The 24,852-nt window shown below is 40.4% G+C and overlaps 1 protein-coding gene across 1 annotated transcript in view; it reads right to left on the bottom strand.

Moving 5' to 3' along the window:
- The window catches only part of LOC118227654 (T-lymphocyte surface antigen Ly-9-like), a 237,213-nt gene that overhangs the window by 38,710 nt on the left and 173,651 nt on the right, over positions 1-24,852 (bottom strand). Inside the window, exons 10-12 of the mRNA XM_035418386.1 lie at positions 13,762-13,782; positions 11,705-11,725; positions 9,957-9,995 (exon numbers count right to left, since the gene is read on the bottom strand). Coding sequence (XP_035274277.1) covers positions 9,957-9,995; positions 11,705-11,725; positions 13,762-13,782 — 81 coding nt within the window. The remainder of the gene's footprint in view (positions 1-9,956; positions 9,996-11,704; positions 11,726-13,761; positions 13,783-24,852) is intronic.

The raw sequence follows: 24,852 nt of genomic DNA, 5'->3' as shown, positions 1-24,852 counted from the left end.
CGTTATACACTCGGTCTGTCGTCTTCTTAGCCAGGTAGCTAACGTTAAACTCGGTGAAAATGCAAAATGCAGAACTGCCCGAAGTGTGGGTATGTTTTCATTGGATTTAAGAAATTTAAATGACTTTCCGACAAAGATTTTACAGATGCAAAAGCAATAGTTAAAATGTTTTATTTTTAGTTAGCCAGCAAGCTAGTGTAATGAGTTAGAGGTTTGCTTCAGTCCAAGGGAGGATTTGAACCCGGGTCTATCACTCATCCAAAAAGACACAAAGGCAAATGCGCTACCCAGTGAGCTACAAGGGAAGTACACATCAGGGCTGCAAGATTTTACTGTTTTAAATGTGTGCACTAGCATGTCTGTCCATTTTGTGTGCGTGTATCAAATGTTTTTATTAGCTGATGTACCTAAATGTCCAATGGGGAAACACATTCTATCTGGGCTTGGAGAATTGGAGATGATGTAATCAGGCAGGAAAAAAAAGAAGATGGAAAAAAATGCTGAATATAAAGTTTGGGGCTTTATTGTGCAGATGTGAAGTTGTTTGTGAATTCTGTCTGTTGAAATGGTTTTCAGGATCTACAGAAATGACAGAGCCTGTGGTGGTTGTTGTGGTTATATATTTTCATGATTATTTGATTATGATGATTATTGGGGCTTTTTGGTTATTTTATGTGCTACTGTGGTAGGGAACCCTGAAAAGTGCCAAACTCTCAGCGCTGTTCAGGTATGGGGCATGCAGCCCCACCAAGTTGTAACTGCCATCCCAACATAATCATATCTTTGGAGTTTGCCTCTGCAGACCAGGAGTATCTCGGTCTGCTGTCCTGCAGGCAGTTACATGTTGGTAAATTGCACATTTAGTGCAATCAGCTGCCGCCGTTGATAGTTTGTTCTTTCTGTGGTGCGTGTTTCACACATTCCATGTCAAGCTATTCAAATATTTTAAAAGGTCCTACCTTAGGTACAATGTTCAGGTTGCATACTGACATTACAGAAAGTGCATGATCTTTTCATCATTCGAGAAACATGAAAATGTATTTTTGCTGCGTACGTGTTTGTTGTGTTCTGTTCAAGCAGGATTAGTTATTGTACAAATGTACAAACTAAAAGAACACTTACCTTTGATGAATGTTCTGACAGCTTGAAAAAAAAAAGAAATCACAACTAATTTACTTTTTTCTTGAACAGGCAGAAAAGGCAATGAACAAAACATAGGAAATTAGGTGGAACCAAAAACCAACTGAACTGAATGAAAGTCCGAAGTGGATTCCTTTCAACAAAGATAAAATGAAAAAAACTCATCCTACCATCAAAAAGACAGAAATTAGTGAAGCTAAAAGACCAATAACCCCTTATGACACCTTTATTAACCTGTCTGCCTAAAACACCTTTATTAACCTGTCTCCCTAAAACATCTTTATTAACCTGTCTCCCTAAAACACCTTTATTAACCTGTCTCCCTAAAACACCTTTATTAACCTGTCTCCCTAAAACATCTTTATTAACCTGCCTCCTTAAAACACCTTTATTAACCTGTCTCCCTAAAACACCTTTATTAACCTGTCTCCCTAAAACACCTTTATTAACCTGTCTGCCTAAAACAACTTTATTAACCTGTCTCCCTAAAACACCTTTATTAACCTGTCTCCCTAAAACACCTTTATTAACCTGTCTCCCTAAAACACCTTTATTAACCTGTCTCCCTAAAACACCTTTATTAACCTGTCTCCCTAAAACACCTTTATTAACCTGTCTCCCTAAAACATCTTTAGCAACCCATTGGTTGGAGCTTAATTTCGGAGGCACCCGTATCTGTACTAGCGTTATACACTCGGTCTGTCGTCTTCTTAGCCAGGTGGCTAACGTTAAACTCGGTGAAAATGCAAAATGCAGAACTGCCCGAAGTGTGGGTATATTTTCCATTGGATTTCAGAAATTTAAATAACATTCCAACAAAAATTTTACAGATGCAAAAGCAGACTGACAGTGCAGAAAGTGCATGATCTTCGTATCATTCGAGAAACATGAAAATGTATTTTTACAGTGTATGTTATTCTGTTGTGCTGTTCAAGCAGGATTAGATTTTGTACAAATGTACAAACTGAAAGAACACTTACCATCTGGGGGAACTGTTTCATCTTGAGAAAAAAAAAAGAAATCACAACTAATGTACTATTTTCTTGAACAGGCAGAAAAGGCAATGAACAAAACATAGGAAATTAGCTTGAACCAAAAAGATGGAGATACACATTAAACACAGGCTAAAGTGAGGATCACAAAAGACTACAATGGAAACAAACTGATCAATGATCAGTTGGGTTTGTTGAAATTTGATGAATCAATTTAACACTTCCCTACAGGAAAATGGTTTCAATCTCAATACTGGATTTCAAATATAACTGTGCCTTGAATCACAAGATTCTTTCTGCTATGGATCCATTTATTTTGAGATCAAACTGAATGAAAGTCTGAAGTGGTTTCCTTTCAACAAAGATAAAATGAAAAAAACTCAACCTACAATCAAAAAGACAGAAATTAGTGAAGCTAAAAGACTAAAAACCCCCTTATGACACCTTTATTAACCTGTCTCCCGAAAACACCTTTATTAACCTGTCTCCCTAAAACACCTTTATTAACCTGTCTCCCTAAAACACCTTTATTAACCTGTCTCCCTAAAACACCTTTATTAACCTGTCTCCCTAAAACACCTTTATTAACCTGTCTCCCTAAAACATCTTTATTAACCTGTCTCCCTAAAACACCTTCATTAACCTGTCTCCCTAAAACATCTTTAGCAACCCATTGGTTGGAGCTTAAGTTCGGAGGCACCCGTATCTGTACTAGCGTTATACACTCGGTCTGTCGTCTTCTTAGCCAGGTAGCTAACGTTAAACTCGGTGAAAATGCAAAATGCAGAACTGCCCGAAGTGTGGCTATATTTTAATTGGATTTCAGAAATTTAAATGACTTTCCCACAAATATTTCACGGATGCAATAGTTAAAATGTTTTATTTTTAGTTAGCCAGCAAGCTAGTGTAATGAGTTAGAGGTTTGCATCAGTCCAAGGGAGGATTTGAACCCGGGTCTATCACTCGTCTAAAAAGACACAAAGGCAAATGCGTTACCCAGTGAGCTACGAGGGAAGTACACATCAGGGCTGCAAGATTTTACTGTTTTAAATGTGTGTATGTATGTAGGTTCATTTTGTGTGTGTGTATCAACTGTTTTTATTAGCTGATGTACCTAAATGTCCAATGGGGAAACATTCTTTCTGAGCTTGGAGAATTGGAGATGATGTAATCAGGCAGGAAAAAAAAAAAGAAGATGGAAAAAAATGCTAAATCTAAAGTCTGAGGCTTTATTGTGCAGACATGTGAAGTTGTTTGTGAATTCTGTTTGTTGAAATGGTGTCAGAATCTACAGAAATGACAGAGCCTGTGGTGGCTGTTGTGGTTATTAATTTTATGATTATTTGATTATGATGATTGGGGCTTTTTGGTTATTTTATGTGGTACTGTGGTAGGGAACCCTGAAAAGTACCAAACTCTCAGCGCTGTTCAGGTATGGGGCATGCAGCCCCACCAAGCTGTAACTGCCATCCCAACATAATCATATCTTTGGAGTTGGTCTCTGCAGACCAGGTGCATCTCGGTCTGCTGTCCTGCAGGCAGTTACATGTTGGTAAATTGCACATTTAGTGCAATCATATGCCGCCGTTGATAGTTTGTTCTTTGTGTGGTGCGTGTTTCACACATTCCATGTCACGCTACTCAAATAATTTAAAAAGTCCTCCCCTAGGTACAATGTTCAGGTTGCATACTGACAGTACAGAAAGTGCATGATCTCTTTATAATTCGAGAAACATGAAAATGTATTTTTACAGTGTATGTTTTTCTTTTGTTCTGTTCAAGCAGGATTAGTTTTTCTACAAATGTATAAACTAAAAGAACACTTACCATATTCGTGTGGATCCACATTGCTGAGAATCTTCTTAACTAAAAAGATGGAGATACACATTAAACACAGGCTAAAGTAGGGATCACAAAGGATTACAATGGAAACAAACTGATCAATGATCAGTTGGGTTTTTTGAAATTTGATGAATCAATTTAACACTTCCCTACAGGTAAATGGTTTCAATCTCAATACTGGATTTCAAATATAACAACTGTGCCTTGAATCACAAGATTCCTTCTGCTATGGATCCATTTATTTTGAGATCAAACTGAATGAAAGTCTGAAGTGGTTTCCTTTCAACAAAGATAAAATGAAAAAAACTCATCCTACAATCAAAAAGACAGAAATTAGTGAAGCTAAAAGACGAATAACCCCCTTATGACACCTTTATTAACCTGTCTCCCTAAAACACCTTTATTAACCTGTCTCCCTAAAATATCTTTAGCAACCCATTGGTTGGAGCTTAATTTCGGAGGCACCCGTATCTGTACTAGCGTTATACACTCGGTCTGTCGTCTTCTTAGCCAGGTAGCTAACGTTAAACTTGGTGAAAATGCAAAATGCAGAACTGCCCGAAGTGTGGCTATATTTTCATTGGATTTCAGAAACTTAAATGACTTTCCCACAAAAATTTTACAGATGCAAAAGCAATAGTTAAAATGTTTTATTTTTAGTTAGCCAGCAAGCTAGTGTAATGAGTTAGAGGTTTGCATCAGTCCAAGGGAGGATTTGAACCCGGGTCTATCACTCATCCAAAAAGACACAAAGGCAAATGCGCTACCCAGTGAGCTACAAGGGAAGTACACATCAGGGCTGCAAGATTTTACTGTTTTAAATGTGTGCACTATCATGTCTGTCCATTTTGTGTGCGTGTATCAAATGTTTTTATTAGCTGATGTACCTAAATGTCCAATGGGGAAACACATTCTATCTGGGCTTGGAGAATTGGAGATGATGTAATCAGGCAGGAAAAAAAAGAAGATGGAAAAAAATGCTGAATATAAAGTTTGGGGCTTTATTGTGCAGATGTGAAGTTGTTCGTGAATTCTGTCTGTTGAAATGGTTTTCAGAATCTACAGAAATGACAGAGCCTGTGGTGGCTGTTGTGGTTATATATTTTCATGATTATTTGATTATGATGATTATTGGGGCTTTTTGGTTATTTTATGTGGTACTGTGGTAGGGAACCCTGAAAAGTGCCAAACTCTCAGCGCTGTTCAGGTATGGGGCATGCAGCCCCACCAAGCTGTAACTGCCATCCCAAAATAATCATATCTATGGAGTTTGTCTCTGCAGACCAGGAGTATCTGGGCCGACTGTCCTGAAGGCAGTTACATGTCGGTAAATTGCACATTTAGTGCAATCAGCTGCCGTCGTTGATAGTTTGTTCTTTGTGTGGTGCGTGTTTCACACATTCCATGTCAAGCTACTCAAATAATTTAAAAAGTCCTCCCTTTGGTACAATGTTCAGGTTGCAGACTGACAGTACAGAAAGTGCATGATCTCTTTATAATTCGAGAAACATGAAAATGTATTTTTGCAGTGAACATTTTTCTTTTGTTCTGTTCAAACAGGATTAGTTATTGTACAAATGTACAAACTAAAAGAACACTTACCTAGGATGAAATGTCTGACAGCTTGAAAAAAAAAAGAAATCACAATTAATTTACTTTTGTCTTGAACAGGAAAAAAAGGCAATGAACAAAACATAGGAAATTAGCTTTAACCAAAAAGATGGAAATACACATTAAACACAGGCTAAAGTGAGGATCACAAAGGACTACAATGGAAACAAAGTGATCAATGATCAGTTGGGTTTGTTGAAATTTGATGCATCAATTTAACACTTCCCTACAGGAAAATGGTTTCAATCTCAATACTGGATTTCAAATATAACTGTGCCTTGAATCACAAGATTCTTTCTGCTGTGGATCCATTTATTTTGAGATTAACTGAATGAAAGTCTGAAGTGGTTTCCTTTCAACAAAGATAAAATGAAAAAAACTCATCCTACAATCATAAAGACAGAAATTAGTGAAGCTAAAAGACGAATAACCCCCTTATGACACCTTTATTAACCTGTCTCCCTAAAACACCTTTATTAACCTGTCTCCCTAAAACACCTTTATTAACCTGTCTCCCTAAAACACCTTCATTATCCTGTCTCCCTAAAACACCTTTATTAACCTGTCTCCCTAAAACACCTTTATTAACCTGTCTCTCTAAAACATCTTTAGCAACCCATTGGTTGGAGCTTAATTTCGGAGGCACCCGTATCTGTACTAGCGTTATACACTCGGTCTGTCGTCTTCTTAGCCAGGTAGCTAACGTTAAACTCGGTGAAAATGCAAAATGCAGAACTGCCCAAAGTGTGGGTATATTTTCATTGGATATCAGAAATTTAAATGACAATCCCACAAAAATTTTACAGATGCAAAAGCAGACTGACAGTACAGAAAGTGAATGATTTTTTTTATCAATCGAGAAACATGAAAATGTATTTTTACAGTGTACGTTTTTATTTTGTTCTGATCAAGCAGGATTAGTTTTTCTACAAATGTATAAACTAAAAGAACACTTACCATAAGCGTGTTGATCCACATAGTAGAGAAACTTTTTAACTAAAAAGATGCAGATACACATTAAATACAGACTAAAGTGAGGATCACAAAGGACTATAATGGAAACAAACTGATCAATGATCAGTTAGGTATGTTGAAATTTGATGCATCAATTTAACACTTCCCTACAGGTAAACTGTTTCAATCTCGATACTGGATTTCAAATATAACAACTGTGCTTTGAATCACAAGATTCCCTCTGCTATGGATCCATTTATTTTGAGATCAAACTGAATGAAAGTCTGAAGCAGTTTCCTTTCAACAAAGATAAAATTATAAAAACTCATCCTACAATCAAAAAGACAGAAATTCTGAAGCTAAAAGACTAATAACCCCTTATGACACCTTTATTAACCTGTCTCCCTAAAACACCTTTATTAACCTGTCTCCCTAAAACACCTTCATTAACCTGTCTCCCTAAAACACCTTCATTAACCTGTCTCCCTAAAACACCTTTATTAACCTGTCTCCCTAAAACATCTTTAGCAACCCATTGGTTGGAGCTTAATTTCGGAGGCACCCGTATCTGTACTAGCGTTATACACTCGGTCTGTCGTCTTCTTAGCCAGGTAGCTAACGTTAAACTCTGTGAAAATGCAAAATGCAGAACTGCCTGAAGTGTGGGTATGTTTTCATTGGATTTAAGAAATTTAAATGACTTTCCGACAAAGATTTTACAGATACAAAAGCAATAGTTAAAATGTTTTATTTTTAGTTAGCCAGCAAGCTAGTGTAATGAGTTAGAGGTTTGCTTCAGTCCAAGGGAGGATTTGAACCCGGGTCTATCACTCATCCAAAAAGACACAAAGGCAAATGCGCTACCCAGTGAGCTACAAGGGAAGTACACATCAGGGCTGCAAGATTTTACTGTTTTAAATGTGTGCACTAGCATGTCTGTCCATTTTGTGTGCGTGTATCAAATGTTTTTATTAGCTGATGTACCTAAATGTCCAATGGGGAAACACATTCTATCTGGGCTTGGAGAATTGGAGATGATGTAATCAGGCAGGAAAAAAAAGAAGATGGAAAAAAATGCTGAATATAAAGTTTGGGGCTTTATTGTGCAGATGTGAAGTTGTTTGTGAATTCTGTCTGTTGAAATGGTTTTCAGGATCTACAGAAATGACAGAGCCTGTGGTGGTTGTTGTGGTTATATATTTTCATGATTATTTGATTATGATGATTATTGGGGCTTTTTGGTTATTTTATGTGCTACTGTGGTAGGGAACCCTGAAAAGTGCCAAACTCTCAGCGCTGTTCAGGTATGGGGCATGCAGCCCCACCAAGTTGTAACTGCCATCCCAACATAATCATATCTTTGGAGTTTGTCTCTGCAGACCAGGAGTATCTCGGTCTGCTGTCCTGCAGGCAGTTACATGTCGGTAAATTGCACATTTAGTGCAATCATATGCCGCCGTTGATAGTTTGTTCTTTGTGTGGTGCGTGTTTCACACATTCCATGTCAAGCTACTCAAATAATTTAAAAAGTCCTCCCCTAGGTACAATGTTCAGGTTGCAGACTGACAGTACAGAAAGTGCATGATCTCTTTATAATTCGAGAAACATGAAAATGTATTTTTGCAGTGTACATTTTTCTTTTGTTCTGTTCAAGCAGGATTAGTTATTGTACAAATGTACAAACTAAAAGAACACTTACCTAGGATGAATGGTCTGACAGCTTGAAAAAAAAAAGAAATCACAACTAATTTACTTTTGTCTTGAACAGGAAAAAAAGGCAATGAACAAAACATAGGAAATTAGCTTTAACCAAAAAGATGGAAATACACATTAAACACAGGCTAAAGTGAGGATCACAAAGGACTACATTTGAAACAAACTGATCAATGATCAGTTGGGTTTGTTGAAATTTGATGCATCAATTTAACACTTCCCTACAGGAAAATGGTTTCAATCTCAATACTGGATTTCAAATATAACTGTGCCTTGAATCACAAGATTCTTTCTGCTGTGGATCCATTTATTTTGAGATCAAACTGAATAAAAGTCTGAAGTGGTTTCCTTTCAACAAAGATAAAATGAAAAAAACTCATCCTACAATCATAAAGACAGAAATTAGTGAAGCTAAAAGACGAATAACCCCCTTATGACACCTTTATTAACCTGTCTCCCTAAAACACCTTTATTAACCTGTCTCCCTAAAACATCTTTAGCAACCCATTGGTTGGAGCTTAAGTTCGGAGGCACCTGTATCTGTACTAGCGTTATACACTCGGTCTGTCGTCTTCTTAGCCAGGTGGCTAACGTTAAACTCGGTGAAAATGCAAAATGCAGAACTGCCCGAAGTGTGGGTATATTTTCCATTGGATTTCAGAAATTTAAATAACATTCCAACAAAAATTTTACAAATGCAAAAGCAGACTGACAGTGCAGAAAGTGCATGATCTTTCTATCATTCGAGAAACATGAAAATGAATTTTTACAGTGTATGTTATTCTGTTGTGCTGCTCAAGCAGGATTAGATTTTGTACAAATGTACAAACTGAAAGAACACTTACCATCTGGGGGAACTGTTTCACCTTGAGAAAAAAAAAAGAAATCACAACTAATGTACTATTTTCTTGAACAGGCAGAAAAGGCAATGAACAAAACATAGGAAATTAGCTTAAAGATGTCTCCCTAAACCACCTTCATTATCCTGTCTCCCTAAAACACCTTTATTAACCTGTCTCCTTAAAACACCTTTATTAACCAGTCTCCCTAAAACACCTTTATTAATCTGTCTGCCTAAAACACCTTTATTAACCTGTCTCCCTAAAACACCTTTATTAACCTGTCTCCCTAAAACACCTTTATTAACCTGTCTCTCTAAAACACCTTTATTAACCTGTCTCTCTAAAACACCTTTATTAACCTGTCTCCCTAAAACACCTTTATTAACCTGTCTCTCTAAAACACCTTTATTAACCTGTCTCTCTAAAACACCTTTATTAACCTGTCTCCCTAAAACACCTTTATTAACCTGTCTCCCTAAAACACCTTTATTAACCTGTCTCCCTAAAACATCTTTAGCAACCCATTGGTTGGAGCTTAATTTCGGAGGCACCTGTATCTGTACTAGCGTTATACACTCGGTCTGTCGTCTTCTAAGCCAGGTAGCTAACGTTAAACTCAGTGAAAATGCAAAATGCAGAACTGCCCGAAGTGTGGGTATATTTTCATTGGATTTCAGAAATTTAAATGACAATCCCACAAAAATTTTACAGATGCAAAAGCAGACTGACAGTACAGAAAGTGAATGATTTTTTTTATCAATCGAGAAACATGAAAATGTATTTTTACAGTGTACGTTTTTATTTTGTTCTGATCAAGCAGGATTAGTTTTTCTACAAATGTATAAACTAAAAGAACACTTACCATAAGCGTGTAGATCCACATTGTCGAGAAGCTTTTTAACTAAAAAGATGCAGATACACATTAAATACAGACTAAAGTGAGGATCACAAAGGACTATAATGGAAACAAACTGATCAATGATCAGTTAGGTATGTTGAAATTTGATGCATCAATTTAACACTTCCCTACAGGTAAACTGTTTCAATCTCGATACTGGATTTCAAATATAACAACTGTGCCTTGAATCACAAGATTCCCTCTGCTATGGATCCATTTATTTTGAGATCAAACTGAATGAAAGTCTGAAGCAGTTTCCTTTCAACAAAGATAAAATTAAAAAAACTCATCCTACAATCAAAAAGACAGAAATTCTGAAGCTAAAAGACTAATAACCCCTTATGACACCTTTATTAACCTGTCTCCCTAAAACACCTTTATTAACCTGTCTCTCTAAAACACCTTTATTAACCTGTCTCCCTAAAACACCTTTATTAACCTGTCTCCCTAAAACACCTTTATTAACCTGTCTCCCTACAACACCTTCATTAACCTGTCTCCCTAAAACACCTTTATTAACCTGTCTCCCTAAAACATCTTTAGCAACCCACTGGTTGGAGCTTAAGTTCGGAGGCACCCGTATCTGTACTAGCGTTATACACTCGGTCTGTCGTCTTCTTAGCCAGGTAGCTAACGTTAAACTCGGTGAAAATGCAAAATGCAGAACTGCCTGAAGTGTGGCTATATTTTCATTGGATTTAAGAAATTTAAATGACTTTCCGACAAAGATTTTACAGATGCAAAAGCAATAGTTAAAATGTTTTATTTTTAGTTAGCCAGCAAGCTAGTGTAATGAGTTAGAGGTTTGCTTCAGTCCAAGGGAGAATTTGAACCCGGGTCTATCACTCGTCCAAAAAGACACAAAGGCAAATGCGCTACCCAGTGAGCTACAAGGGAAGTACACATCAGGGCTGCAAGATTTTACTCTTTTAAATGTGTGCACTAGCATGTCTGTACATTTTGTGTGTGTGTATCAAATGTTTTTATTAGCTGATGTACCTAAATGTCCAATGGGGAAACACATTCTATCTGGGCTTGGAGAATTGGAGATGATGTAATCAGGCAGGAAAAAAAAAGAAGATGGAAAAAAATGCTGAGTCTAAGGTTTGGGGCTTTATTGTGCAGATGTGAAGCTGTTTGTGAATTCTGTCTGTTGAAATGGTGTCAGAATCTACAGAAATGACAGTTTGTGGTGGTTGTTGTGGTTATTTATTTTTATGATTATTTGATTATGATGATTACTGGGGCTTTTTGGTTATTTTATGTGGTACTGTGGTAGGGAACCCTGAAAAGTGCCAAACTCTCAGCGCTGTTCAGGTATGGGGCATGCAGCCCCACCAAGCTGTAACTGCCATCCCAACATAATCATATCTTTGGAGTTTGTCTCTACAGCCCAGGAGCATCTGGGCCTGCTGTCCTGAAGGCAGTTACATGTTGGTAAATTGCACATTTAGTGTGATCAGCTGCCTCCGTTGATTGTTTGTTCTTTGTGTGGTGCGTGTTTCACACATTCCATGCCAAGCTATTCAAATATCTTAAAAGGTCGTCCCTTTGGTACAATGTTCAGGTTGCATACTGACAGTACAGAAAGTGCATGATCTTTTTATCATTCGAGAAACATGAAAATGTATTTTTGCAGTGTACGTGTTTCTTTTGTTCTGTTCAAGCAGGATTAGTTATTGTACAAATGTACAAACTAAAAGAACACTTACCTTGGATTAATGTTCTGACAGCTTGAAAAAAAAGGAAATCACAACTAATTTACTTTTGTCTTGAACAGGAAAAAAAGGCAATGAACAAAACATAGGAAATTAGCTTGAACCAAAAAATTGGAGATACACATTAAACACAGGCTAAAGTGAGGATCACAAAGGACAACAATGGAAACAAACTGATCAATGATCAGTTGGGTTTGTTGAAATTTGATACATAATTTAACACTTCCCTACAGGTAAATGGTTTCAATCTCAATACTGGATTTCAAATATAAGAATTGTGCCTTGAATCATAAGATTCCTTCTGCTATTGATCCATTTATTTTGAGATCAAACTGAATGAAAGTCTGAAGTGGTTTCCTTTCAACAAAGATAAAATGAAAAAAACTCAACCTACCATCAAAAAGACAGAAATTAGTGAAGCTAAAAGACTAATAAACCCCCTAAAACACCTTCATTATCATGTCTCCCTAAAACACCTTTATTATCCTGTCTCCCTAAAACATCTTTATTATCCTGTCTCCCTAAAACACCTTTATTAACCTGTCTCCCTAAAACACCTTTATTATCCTGTCTCCCTAAAACACCTTTATTAACCTGTCTCCCTAAAACACCTTTATTAACCTGTCTCCCTAAAACACCTTTATTAACCTGTCTCCCTAAAACACCTTTATTATCCTGTCTCCCTAAAACACCATCATTATCCTGTCTCCCTAAAACACCTTTATTAACCTGTCTCCCTAAAACACCTTTATTAACCTGTCTCCCTAAAACACTTTTATTAACCTGTCTCCCTAAAACATCTTTATTAACCTGTCTCCCTAAAACACCTTTATTAATCTGTCTCCCTAAAACATCTTTGGCAACCCATTGGTTGGAGCTTAAGTTCGGAGTCACCTGTATCTGTACTAGTGTTATACACTCGGTCTGTCGTCTTGTCTGCCAGGTAGCTAACGTTAAACTCGGTGACAATGCAGAAAGCAGAACTGCCTGAATTGTGGGTATATTTTAATTGGATTTCAGAAATTTAAATGACTTTCCCACAAAAATTTTACAGATGTAAACGCAATAGTTAAAATGTTTTATTTTTAGTTATCCAGCAAGCTAGTGTAATGAGAGTTAGAGGTTTGCTTCAGTCCAAGGGAGGATATGAACTCGATCTATCACTCGATCTATGAACTCGATCTATCACTCGTCCAAAAAGACACAAAGGCAAATGCACTACCCAGTGAGCTATGAGGGAAGTAGACATCAGGGCTGCAAGATTTCACTGTTAAATGTGCGCACTTGTACGTATGTCCATTTTGTGTGTGTGTATCAAATGTTTTTATTAGCTGATGTACCTAAATGTCCAAAGGGGAAACATTCTTTCTGGGCTTGGAGAATTTGAGATGATGTAATCAGGCAGGAAAAAAAAGAAGGAAAAAAATGCAAAATCTAAAGTTTGGGGCTTTATTGTGCAGACATGTGAAGTTGTTTGTGAATTCTGTCTGTTGAAATGGTGTCAGAATCTACAGAAATGACAAAGTCTGTGGTGGTTGTTGTGGTTATTTATTTTTATGATTATTTGATTATCATGATTATTGGGGCTTTTTGGTTATTTTATGTGGTACTGTGGTAGGGAACCCTGAAAAGTGCCAAACTCACAGCGCTGTTCAGGTATGGGGCATGCAGCCCCACCAAGCTGTAACTGCCATCCCAACATAATCATATATTTGGAGTTTGTCTCTCCAGACCAGGAGCATCTGGGCCTGCTGTTCTGCAGGCAGTTACATATTGGTAAATTGCACATTTAGTGTGATCAGCTACCGCCGTTGATTGTTTGTTCTTTGCGTTGGGCGTGTTTCACACATTCCATGTCAAGCTATTCAAATATTTTAAAAAGTCCTCCCCTAGGTCCAATGTTCAGGTTGCATACTGACAGTACAGAAAGTGCATGATCTTTTTATCATTCGAGAAACATGAAAATGCATTTTTGCAGTGTACATTTTTCTTTTGTCCTGTTCAAGCAGGATTCATTTTTGTACAAATGTACAAACTAAAAGAACACTTACCTCGGCGTCTTCTTATGAAACCTTGAAAGGAAAAGAAAGAAATCACAACTAATGTACTTTTTTCTTTAACAGGCAGAAAAGGCAATCAACAAAGCATGGGAAATTAGCTTGAACCAAAAAAGATGGAGATACACATTAAACACTTTCAACAAAGATAAAATGAAAAAAACCCCTATAATAAACCCCCCTATAATCAAAAAGACAGAAATTAGTGAAGCTAAAAGACTAATAAACCCCCTAAAACACCTTTATTATCCTGTCTCCCTAAAACACCTTTATTATCCTGTCTCCCTAAAACACCATCATTATCCTGTCTCCCTAAAACACCTTTATTAACCTGTCTCCCTAAAACACCTTTATTATCCTGTCTCCCTAAAACACCTTTATTAACCTGTCTCCCTAAAACACCTTTATTAACCTGTCTCCCTAAAACATCTTTAGCAACCTGTTACCATAAATCACTGTAACAGACTGATTCCGTGACGAGCTGCTGTTTCTGGTACTATGCAATCTGATGATGAAGGTGGGGGGAGTTGGGAAAGTAGTAAGGGGAAAAACAGGAAAAGGAAAACTAAAACTACTCGTAATTCATCTCAGGAGTCAGACAGAGGGGGAGAGCAGGTAAAGATAATGAGAATGGACAGCAGCCAGTCAGAAGAGTTTAAAGTGATCTTTAAACTGAAGGTAGGGCAGTCTGCTCGCTATTGCATTGAAGGAAGAGCTGGCTGAAATTGTAAATGCAAGGATTCTGGCAGATGGAAAGATGCTTGTTTACTGTAAGTCTGCTGCTCAGTTGACCAAAGCTGTTTCTCTGGATGCGAAAGGGAAGAGGCGAGTGGAAGGATTTGTCCCAGGGAGTAGGGCTGGTATGAAAGGAGTGATCTATGGGGTCTTGCTTGAAATATCTATCATATACTATGGGGGCGACATAGCTCAGGAGGTAAGACCGATTTTTTGGCAGTCGGAGGGTTGCCGGTTCAAACCCCGCCCTGGGCGTGTCGAAGTGTCCTTGAGCAAGACACCTAACCCCTAACTGCTCTGGCGAATGACAGGCATCAATTGTAAAGCGCTTTGGATAAAAGCGCTATATAAATGCAGTCCATTTACCATTTACCATTTACCATCTATGGAGGAACTGGTCAGGGGCATTGATGGTGCGAAGGTTGCTGAGGCATTCTGAATAAGAGTTTTCCGGGATGGAACTAAACGTGAGTCAACTGTTGCAGTGTTAACTTTTCAGGAAGAGGCTCTTCCAGAGCGAGTGTTCCTAGGATGTTTGTCCTTTAAAGTTCATCCACATAGGAGGCCACCCTTGAGGTGTTTTAAGTGCCAGAAGTATGGCCATATTGCAGCTGCTTGCCGTGGAACTAGAAGGAGTGGTAAATGTGGGGGTGAGCATGAGATTTTTCATTGTAAGGAAAAGGAGATTAAGTGTGGCAGTTGTGGTGGAGGGCATATTGCTGGAAGTCGTGAGTGTGAGCAATACAAGCAGGAAATGAGGGTGCAGCAGTATAGGGAGATAAATAAAGGGGTGTCTTATGCTGAGGCTGTTAAAAAGGCTGCAAAATGGGGTGAGGCAGATGAGGTGAGAAGGAGAGGGAGGGCCCCTCTCAGGTAACCTGTGTAACAGAGGAGTCAGTGGTGGTAAGTAGGTTTAACTTCCTGGCTTTTATTGTTGAAGGGCGTGAGTGTGTGGTGGTAGAAGTATGGAGCTAATCAGGAAGATTCTCAGTGATAAATCCGTATAACCCTTGTCTCCAGTTAAGTATGGAGAAGTTAGATGGAATAATGGGTCAAGTGCAGCCCCCAGTGGTGTGGGCAGGAGATTTTAATGCACACAGTCCTTCATGGGGCAGCAAAAATAAAGATAGGAATGGTGTGTTAACAGAAGATCTTTTGGATAAATACTCGCTTGTGTTGTTGAATGACGGAAGGCCGACAAGATTTCAGGTTGGTAATGGGAGTCTGTCATGTATAGATTTAACTTTTGCATCGGCTAAGTTAGTTAGGTGTAGGGATTGGGATCTTTTGGAGCGTTACACCATGGGGAGTGATCATTTTCTCATTTTAAGTCGGTTTGGTAGAATTTTGCAGGTGGAGAAGGAAAGCACTGTGAGAGGATTTAACTTTCAAAAAGCGAACGGGGGTAAATTTAGAGAACAACTATCGGCAGATTTGGGAGATGGTATGAGTGAGGGTAGTGTAGAAGAATGGAGTAAGTCCTTCTGTTCTGTAGTGAAAAGAGCGGCTGAAAAATCAATTCACGTCAAGGGGAACAGGAAAGAGAGGAAAATAGTGCCGTGGTGGAATAAGGCTTGTGATGAGGCAGTGCAGGCTCGTAACAGAGCGTATAGGCAGCTTAGAAAGAGTCCAGTTGAGAGCCATGCTATTGAATATAAGAGGCTGTGAGCAGAGGCTAGGAGGGTTATAAAAGGGGCTAAGAAAGAGAGCTGGCACAGGTTTTGTGGCACTATAGGTACAGAAACCACTATTAAGCAAGTTTGGGGTATGATTCATCGAATGGCTGGGCTTAACAGGGGTCTGCCTATTCCTGTTATGGTAGAAGGAAATAAAGAAGGTGTAAGCAAAGGGAGAAGGCAGATCTATTAGGCAGGTTTTTCCAGAGAGTACATAGTACTGGTAATGTGGGCAGAGAGGGATAGCTGAGGAGGGAAAAAATGCTTGAGCAGGAAGGACATAAACTTCAAACGAATATTGATCATGTTCACAGCAGCCATACCACCACACACTCTGCTCCTGCCAACTGGCTGAAGCTAAACAGGTGTGGGCTTGGTTAGTACTTGGATGGGAGACCACCAGGGAATACTGAGTTGCTGCTGGAAGTGGTGTTGGTGGGCCAGCAGGGGGCAATTTTCCCTCTGGTCGAATAAACCCCAATGCCCCAGTGCAGTGAAGGGGACACTGTGCTGTAGGAGATGCCATCTTTTGGATGAGACGTTAAACCGAGGTCCTGACTCACTGTGGTCATTAAAGATCCCATGATACTATTTGCAAAGGGTAGGGGGTTCCCTGGTGTCCTGGCTAAAATACCAGATCTGGCTCACACAAAAACTTGCCACCTAATCATCCCCTGATTTAATTGGCTAAAAAAAATGTTCTCTTCCTTCAGTGGAGCTGCTCAGTGGCCAACAACAGAGGATTGTGGTTGTACTGCGCAGCTCCCAGGTGTGAATGTGTATGAGTGTGGGCATTCCTGCAAAAGAGCATCCATGCTCAGTGAACCTACCCTGAGCAAAAAAAGGTTAAATAAAAAATAATAGGGATGCGATTAATTTATTCTTTTCTATGCAAGAGCTGAAGCGTGCAGTAAGGCAAGGGCATAATACCACCCCTGGAAGAGATGGTCTGGGATATGAGTTGTTTAAGCACATGGATGACTTTGCTTTGGGGGAGATGTTACGTTTGATTAATATAGTGTGGGAGGAGGGGCTTATTCCGGCTGAGTGGAAGCACGCAGTGGTTGTTCCGATTTTGAAACCTGGGAAGGAAGTCGACAGTCCTGGATCATACAGGCCTATTGCCCTTACAGCAGTTATTTCTAAGATAATGGAAAGAATGGCTACTGATCGGCTTGTGCATAGACTAGAGCAGAGAGGGTATTTTTCTCCATTTCAAAGCGGGTTTAGACTAGGTCGAGCAACAATGGATGCAATCCTGATGTTAGAGACATTAAGAGAGCTCTAGTGAATAAGGAGGCAGTGATTGGTGTCTTCCTAGATATAGAGAGGGCTTACGATACGTTGTGGAAAGAGGGGTTGGTAATTAAGTTATATGATGCAGGGATTCGGGGCAGGATGTTGAATTGGATAAAAGATTTTTAGAGATCCCATACTATTCAGGTAAAGGTGGGGGGGGGGGGGGGAGTCTTTCTGACACTGTAAGTGTAGATAATGGGACCCCGCAGGGTAGTGTTATCAGTCCTGTCCTGTTGAATATAATGGTGAATGATGTTTGATGAAGTGGGAGATGGCTTTGGAAGCTCTCTCTTTGCAGATGACGGAGCAATATGGAAGAGAGGCCGCAATGTTGAATATTTGATGAGGCAGATGCAGGGAGCCTTAGATAAGGAGCAGGCTTGGGCTGATAAGTGGGGTTTTAGGTTGTCAGTATCAAAGACAAAATATATGATCTTTGGCAGAAAGAAGGAAATAGATAGTGAAGGTTATTAGGTGTGTGGCTGGATTAAAAATTGACATATAGAGCACATGTGGAAAAAATGGTAAGTGTGAGAAGGTTGTAAATATTATGAGGTGCTTGACTGGCTGTTCCTGGGGGGGCAGATAGAAATTTAATGCTGATGATTTATAAGGCTATGATAAGAGCAATCTTTGACTATGGGTGCTTGGCATATGGTTCAGCGGCCAAGTCTACACTGGCTAAGTTGGATGTTGTTCAGGCCAGGGCTCTGAGGTGCACTGGGGCATTCCTGACCCCGGCGCTGCTGGTGGAAACGGGGGAGGCTCCACTGAGGCTGCAACGTGAAAAATTAGCGCTAAACTATTGGATTAAGCTAAAAGGGTTTGGAACAGCTTTTCCATCAACTTCTCTGTTAACGGAGTGCTGGGAGTTTGAAAAGGGTGGCAGGAGGATTAATAGGGGCAGCTATATATATTCCGTAAGGAAATACTCAGAGGAACTGGGATTTAATGGAATAAAGGGGGGCCCTCTGTATGCTGGCCACCTATCCCTCAATGGATGTGGACAGAGGTTGATGTGGACTTAGTAATAAATGAGTTAATACAGAAAGGTGAAATAGGAAATGTTACAGCGTATGTGGAGGATCACCTTAGGAATAGGTGGGGTAATTATATAAATATTTATACTGATGGCACAAGAGATCCTGAAAGCAGAAGAGTGGGAGTTGGCTTATACGTACCCCATGTACAAGTCTGTCAGAGTAGAAGGTTGCCTGATGGGATATCAATATTCTCCGCTGAGCTGGTTGCTTTATTGTGGGCATTGTGGTGGGTGGAAGAAGGGGGTTTGGGTAATGCTGTCTTGTGCACTGATTCATTATCTGCCTTGACGGCATTGGGGGGAGGTGAGGGGGGAAGGGCTAGAATAGACATAGTTGGGGAGATTTGAATGATGGTTTTTAAACTGGAGAGGCAGGGATGTAGTGTGGAGTTTTTATGGATGCCAGCGCATGTTGGGGTTGAGGGCAATGAGGTGGCAGACAGGGTAGCTAAGGCAAGTTTATGTAGGGATAGTGTAGATGTGCAGGTGCCATTTGGCAGGATGGAGTGCCGCAGCATCATCAGTGAGAGACTGAATCGTCAATGGCAGCAAGAGTGCGATGCAGACAGCAGAGGGAGAAAGCTATACAACGTCAAACCATCTGTTAAACCTGGTAATAGAGTGAATATGCCTCGAAAAGATGAAATCAAATTGACAAGGCTAAGGCTGGGGCATTGCGGTTTAGCAAGTGGGATGGTGCTAGTGGGGAAACACAGAGATGGCAATTGTGAGAACTGTGGAGTCCTGGAGTCTGTACAACATGTCTTGATGCATTGTCTGATCTATGCTGGGGAAAGGAGGGTTTTATTTATAGAGTTAAGCAAACTGGGAATTAAAAAATTTTCCCTTAGATCATTGCTGGGCGACGAGGTCGTTCAAAAAGAGAGAGCTAGGGAAGTAATACACTTCCTTAAAACTACAGGCCTTGGATTGCATAAGCAGCAATGACATTTCTATACCAGTGGGAGGCAGCAATGCACTAAACAGTGCCTAGTCTGTCGGGAAAAAAAAGAAGAAGAAGAAGAAGAAGAAGAAAGAAGTCCTAACGCAACATGCATAGCAGCCTGTGGGCCACAAGGTATAGCCAAATTTAGTAAGGTACTAAATTTCTTCATTTTTCTTTTTGTTAGGTACAGTTTTAATTTTCTAGTATTTTTGTTCACTGTATATATTTTGCACTTATTTGGGAACTGGCACTGTAAAAAAAAATTCACCGGGTTCTTTGACCTCACTGCTGCTTCGCCATGTTGTGCTTGCCTTCGGCTTTCACCGTTACCCTTTCAATAATCTTTACTAACCTGTATCTCTAAAACACCCTTACTAACCTGTCTCTAAAACACCCTTACTAACCTGTCTCCCTAAAACACCCTTACTAACCAGTCTCCCTAAAACACCCTTACTAACCGGTCTCCCTAAAACACCATCATCCTACCTGTCGCCCTAAAACACCCTTACTAACCTGTCTCCCTAAAACACCCTTATTAACCTGTCTCCCTAAAACACCCTTACTAACCTGTTTCCCTAAAACACCCTTATTAACCTAGCTCCCTAAAACACCCTTACTAACCTGTCTCCCTAAAACACCCTTACTAACCTGTCTCCCTAAAACAGCTTTACTAACCTGTCTCCCTAAAACACCCTTACTAAACCTGTCTCCCTAAAACACCCTTATTAACCTGTCTCCCTAAAACACCCTTACTAACCTGTCTCCCTGAAACGCCCCTATTAACCTGTCTCCCTAAAACACCCTTACTAACCTGTCTCCCTAAAACACCATCATCCTACCTGTCTCCCTAAAACACCCTCACTAACCTGTCTCCCTAAAACACCTTTACTAACCTGTCTCCCTAAAACACCTTTACTAACCTGTCTCCCTAAAACACCATCATCCTACCTGTCTCCCTAAACACCATCATCCTACCTGTCTTCCTAAAACATCCTTACTAACCTGTCTCCGTAAAACACCCTTACTAACCTGTCTCCCTAAGACACCTTTACTAACCTGTCTCCCTAAAACACTTTTACTAACCTGTCTCATTATAACACCTTTACTAACCTGTCTCCCGATGGCACCATTACTAACCTGTCTTGCTAAAACACCCTTACAAACCTGTCTCCTTACAGCACCTTTACTAACTGGTCTCCTTATGACACCTTTACAAACCTGTCTCTCTAAAACACCTTTGCTAATTTGTCTCATGACACCTTTGTCAGCACACCAATGTACTGTGCATGTGACCAGACATTATTACCGATTAATATGCTCTAACCTGTCTGTGCTAAACTGCCTGTCAGTTGTGATATTAATGTGTAGGACTCCCTGGGCCCCTGTGCTGAAGTTTGGGGATTCACTACTCTGGACTACAGGGGTTAAATGGAGCTGCTTCACAGACAGGATAAACTCTAACCCTATTGGCCATCAGCACTCAGACGTGGCTCCTTCCTGTTTCTAGAGCAATTCTGTGTTTAATACTGACAGAGCTCAAAGCAGTGTGACTGATACTTACGGCAATACAGAACAGAGCCAACTGCAATGAGGAGGACGACGACAACAGCAGCAGCGATACTGATGGCAACAATTGTGCTGGAATCTGTGGAGCGAGAAACAGAGACATTCAAAACCTGCTCAAAGAGCGGAACAGCAGCACATCTAAACTGCATCTGAGTCACAGAGAAAATCAGCATAAGAATTCAAACACTTCCTTACACAATTCACTGAGTAAAAGGGGGGACTCTAAAGCCAAGACTCCAGTGCACAGCTATGTGTAGCAAAAAGACTCCAGTGTGTAGCTGTGTGTGGCACAGAGACTCCAGTTTGTAGCTGTGTGTAGCACAGAGACTCCAGTGTGTAGCTGTGTGTGGCACAGAGACTCCAGTTTGTAGCTGTGTGTAGCACAGAGACTCCAGTGTGTAGCTGTGTGTGGCAGAGAGACTCCAGTGCGTAGCTGTGTGTAGCACAGAGACTCCAGTGTGTAGCAGTGTGTGGCAGAGAGACTCCAGTGTGTAGCTGTGTGTAGCCAGTCTCAGAGCAAAAGCCACTGTAAACTGAGAATAGAAAGGTCACATGACTAAAAAATTTGCACATGTGCGTCTGATGGATATTTGGGAAGCCCTGGTGACAGTAATGTGCTGCATTTCATTACCATGCAGTTTATTTAACACTACTGCACCCACAGACACACCTACGGCCTATGGTACGGTACCTGCAGCACAGACACACCTGCACTCTACAAAATATTTCACTGCTTCTATTCAAAAACATTAGGCAGAAAATTGCATTGAGTTTTTTCAGTCATTTCTGCCACATAACATGGACAGCCAATCACTCCACTCCAGAGACTCCAGTGTGTAGCAGTGTGTAGCACAGAGACTCCAGTGTGTAGCTGTGTAGCGCAGAGACTCCAGTGTGTAGCTGTGTAGCGCAGAGACTCCAGTGTGTAGCTGTGTGTAGCACAGAGACTCCAGTGTGTAGCTGTGTGTAGCACAGAGACTCCAGTGTGTAGCTGTGTGTAGCACAGAGACTCCAGTGTGTAGCAGTGTGCAGCACAGAGACTCCAGTGTGTAGCTGTGTGTAGCACAGAGACTCCAGTGTGTAGCTGTGTGTAGCACAGAGACTCCAGTGTGTAGCAGTGTGTAGCACAGAGACTCCAGTGTGTAGCAGTGTGTAGCACAGAGACTCCAGTGTGTAGCTGTGTGTAGCACAGAGACTCCAGTGTGTAGCTGTGTGTAGCACAGAGACTCCAGTGTGTAGCACAGAGACTCCAGTGTGTAGCTGTGTGTAGCACAGAGACTCCAGTGTGTAGCTGTGTGGAGCACAGAGACTCCAGTGTGTAGCTGTGTGGAGCACAGAGACTCCAGTGTGTAGCTGTGTGGAGCACAGAGACTCCAGTGTATAGCTGTGTGTGGCACAGAGACTCCAGTATGTAGCTGTGTGTGGCACAGAGACTCCAGTGTATAGCTGTGTGTGGCACAGAGACTCCAGTGTGTAGCTGTGTGTGGCACAGAGACTCCAGTGTGTAGCTGTGTGTAGCCAGTCTCAGAGCAAAAGCCACTGTAAACTGAGAATAGAAAGGTCACATGACTATTAAAACAGCCTCTTCCTCAGTAATGGTGTGTTGGGTCCACATCAAATGGTGAGTTCAGCGCAAGTTTCTGAGGGAGAGGAGTAATGAAAGAAAAACACCCGTACCGACGGATCTGTCCTGATACTGAATATAACTGAAACATTATTTAACCACAGAGGTGAAGAATCTCTCACAGGAGAGACCTGGTCCTTTATTTCAGTACAGAGCATGGAGGCCGCCTCATCATGGAGGTTTCTAGGGTACAGAAGTGCAATGCTGCCATGTAGTTATTGTTTTATCTTGTTATTAGGAGAAAACATCAGTAATTATGAGAACTTATTCTTCTGAAATAAACTCATTTCATTATTCAGGAGCACAAATAAAAAATAATAAAATCGCTCCTTCCCAAAATACACAAAAATAAACAAGACACTTTCCTGTTTTAGAGACTCTATCTCATCATTAAGAACTAGAGTACACAGGTAAGGAAAGATGTGAGCAGGTGTGAATGAGGTGCAGTAAGCTCACCTGTGCAGTGGTCCCCCACAGTGATTGAGGCCGTCTCATTACTGACTGAGTTCTTGGCCTCACAGGTGTATGTACCGCTCCTCTCCACAGTCTGAGGCAGATCCAGGTGTGGGGCACTGCGTACAGATGACCTGCTGTAGGGCTTCGTCTGACCCTCTCTGTACCAAGACAGGGTCGCTTCTGTCCCTCTCTCTGCAGTGCACACTATACTGCAGGGGTACTCATTCTGAGTGATGCTGACATGGGGCTTTGATACAGGAACTGTGCAGGGAAAACAGAGTGAGATAGTGAATACAGTATTCAAAAACCTTAATGCAGAATAATTATGTGACAAATATGAATCTGAATGATAAGCTCTTTCCAGCAAGCAAAAGGCCAGAGCATACAAACTGAACAATTTGATATTGTGATAAAATTAATCAAATCTAAAAGTGAATTGAACAGGTGAAATAGATACTCAGATGAAGATTATTTAACTTTTGCCCAGTGTGACCGGCAGCCTGCATTACTGTGATTATGACAGCCGGACGGAGTGTGGCACAGTGGGTAAGGAACTGCGCTTGTAACCGAAAGGTCGCAGGTTCGATTCCCGGGTAAGGACACTGCCGTTGTACCCTTGAGCAAGGTACTTAACCTGCATTGCTTCAGTATATATATATCCAGCTGTATAAAATGGATACAATGTAAAAAAAATAAAAATAAAAAGTGCTATGTGAAAAAGTTGTGTAAGTCGCTCTGGATAAGAGCGTCTGCTAAATGCCTGTAATGTAATGTAATGACATCATTCCTCCAGCTGAGGAGAGTAAATGACATCACCATTAAGCTGCCTCATTATAGCCGCGTTTCCACCGCAGGAACTATACCCCGGAACTAGGAACCTTTTGAGGAACTCAGTGCGTTTCCACCGCAGGAACTAGGGTCTAAATTTAGTTCTGGGGGCTTTGTTTTACCCCACAAAACGTTCCTGCTCGGGGGGTAGTACTTTCCGAAAGTACAGGAACCTTTTGGGTGGAGCTTGCAGCGCTGAACATTTCTGATTGGTCGAGTACTCGTAGCATTTGTGTTGTATTTATTTTCCGACATTACCCGCCATGTTTGAAAATATGCAGCGGCAAACCAATTTATTTTCATAATAACTTCAAATCAAACTTGTATGTTATGCGGCGCAGTAGCCTACTTTTGGTTATAGCCTGTCAACGTCTTGGAATTATAACGTGTGCTCTTCTGTTCTTTTCTTGCTTTAGTATTCGTTTTATAAAATCCTAAGCATTCGTGCTGGGACAGCATATTACGTAGGCTACCAAAACATTCAAACGGATTAATTCGGTTGCTGAATATTTTCTTCCGGATTTTCTTTGTTAGCCCGTTGTAATTGACTCAAAACGTTTGATACAGTTATGTGAGGTATGCGGTAGTTCTGCATAATTAACATTGGTGATACAGTACAAGCAAACTGGAAATCACCTTCCGCACTTTTTATCCGGGTAAAATAACAGGTTAATTCTAGTAATCTTCGCTTTAGCTTTTTCAGACTGCCGTAATTTTACTCAATTTTACTGCCATTTTTCAATTCCACGAAAAGACCAGGAAGACTATGGACTCATTTATGGTGCATGGTTCGCATCTGGAGGGCACACTTCGCTGCTCGGCTAGCAGTAGCCTAACTTCGAAGGAAAGCAAACGGTGGCTGTACCACTACTAATTTACATTTTCACGCAAGTCCGAGTTTTCGTTCTATTCT

This window comes from Anguilla anguilla, chromosome 5 (genome assembly GCF_013347855.1).
Source record: "Anguilla anguilla isolate fAngAng1 chromosome 5, fAngAng1.pri, whole genome shotgun sequence".
Taxonomy (NCBI): Eukaryota; Metazoa; Chordata; class Actinopteri; order Anguilliformes; family Anguillidae; genus Anguilla; species Anguilla anguilla.
The sequence above is the reverse complement of the archived record's forward strand: the minus strand, read 5'-3'. Positions and strand labels throughout refer to the sequence as shown.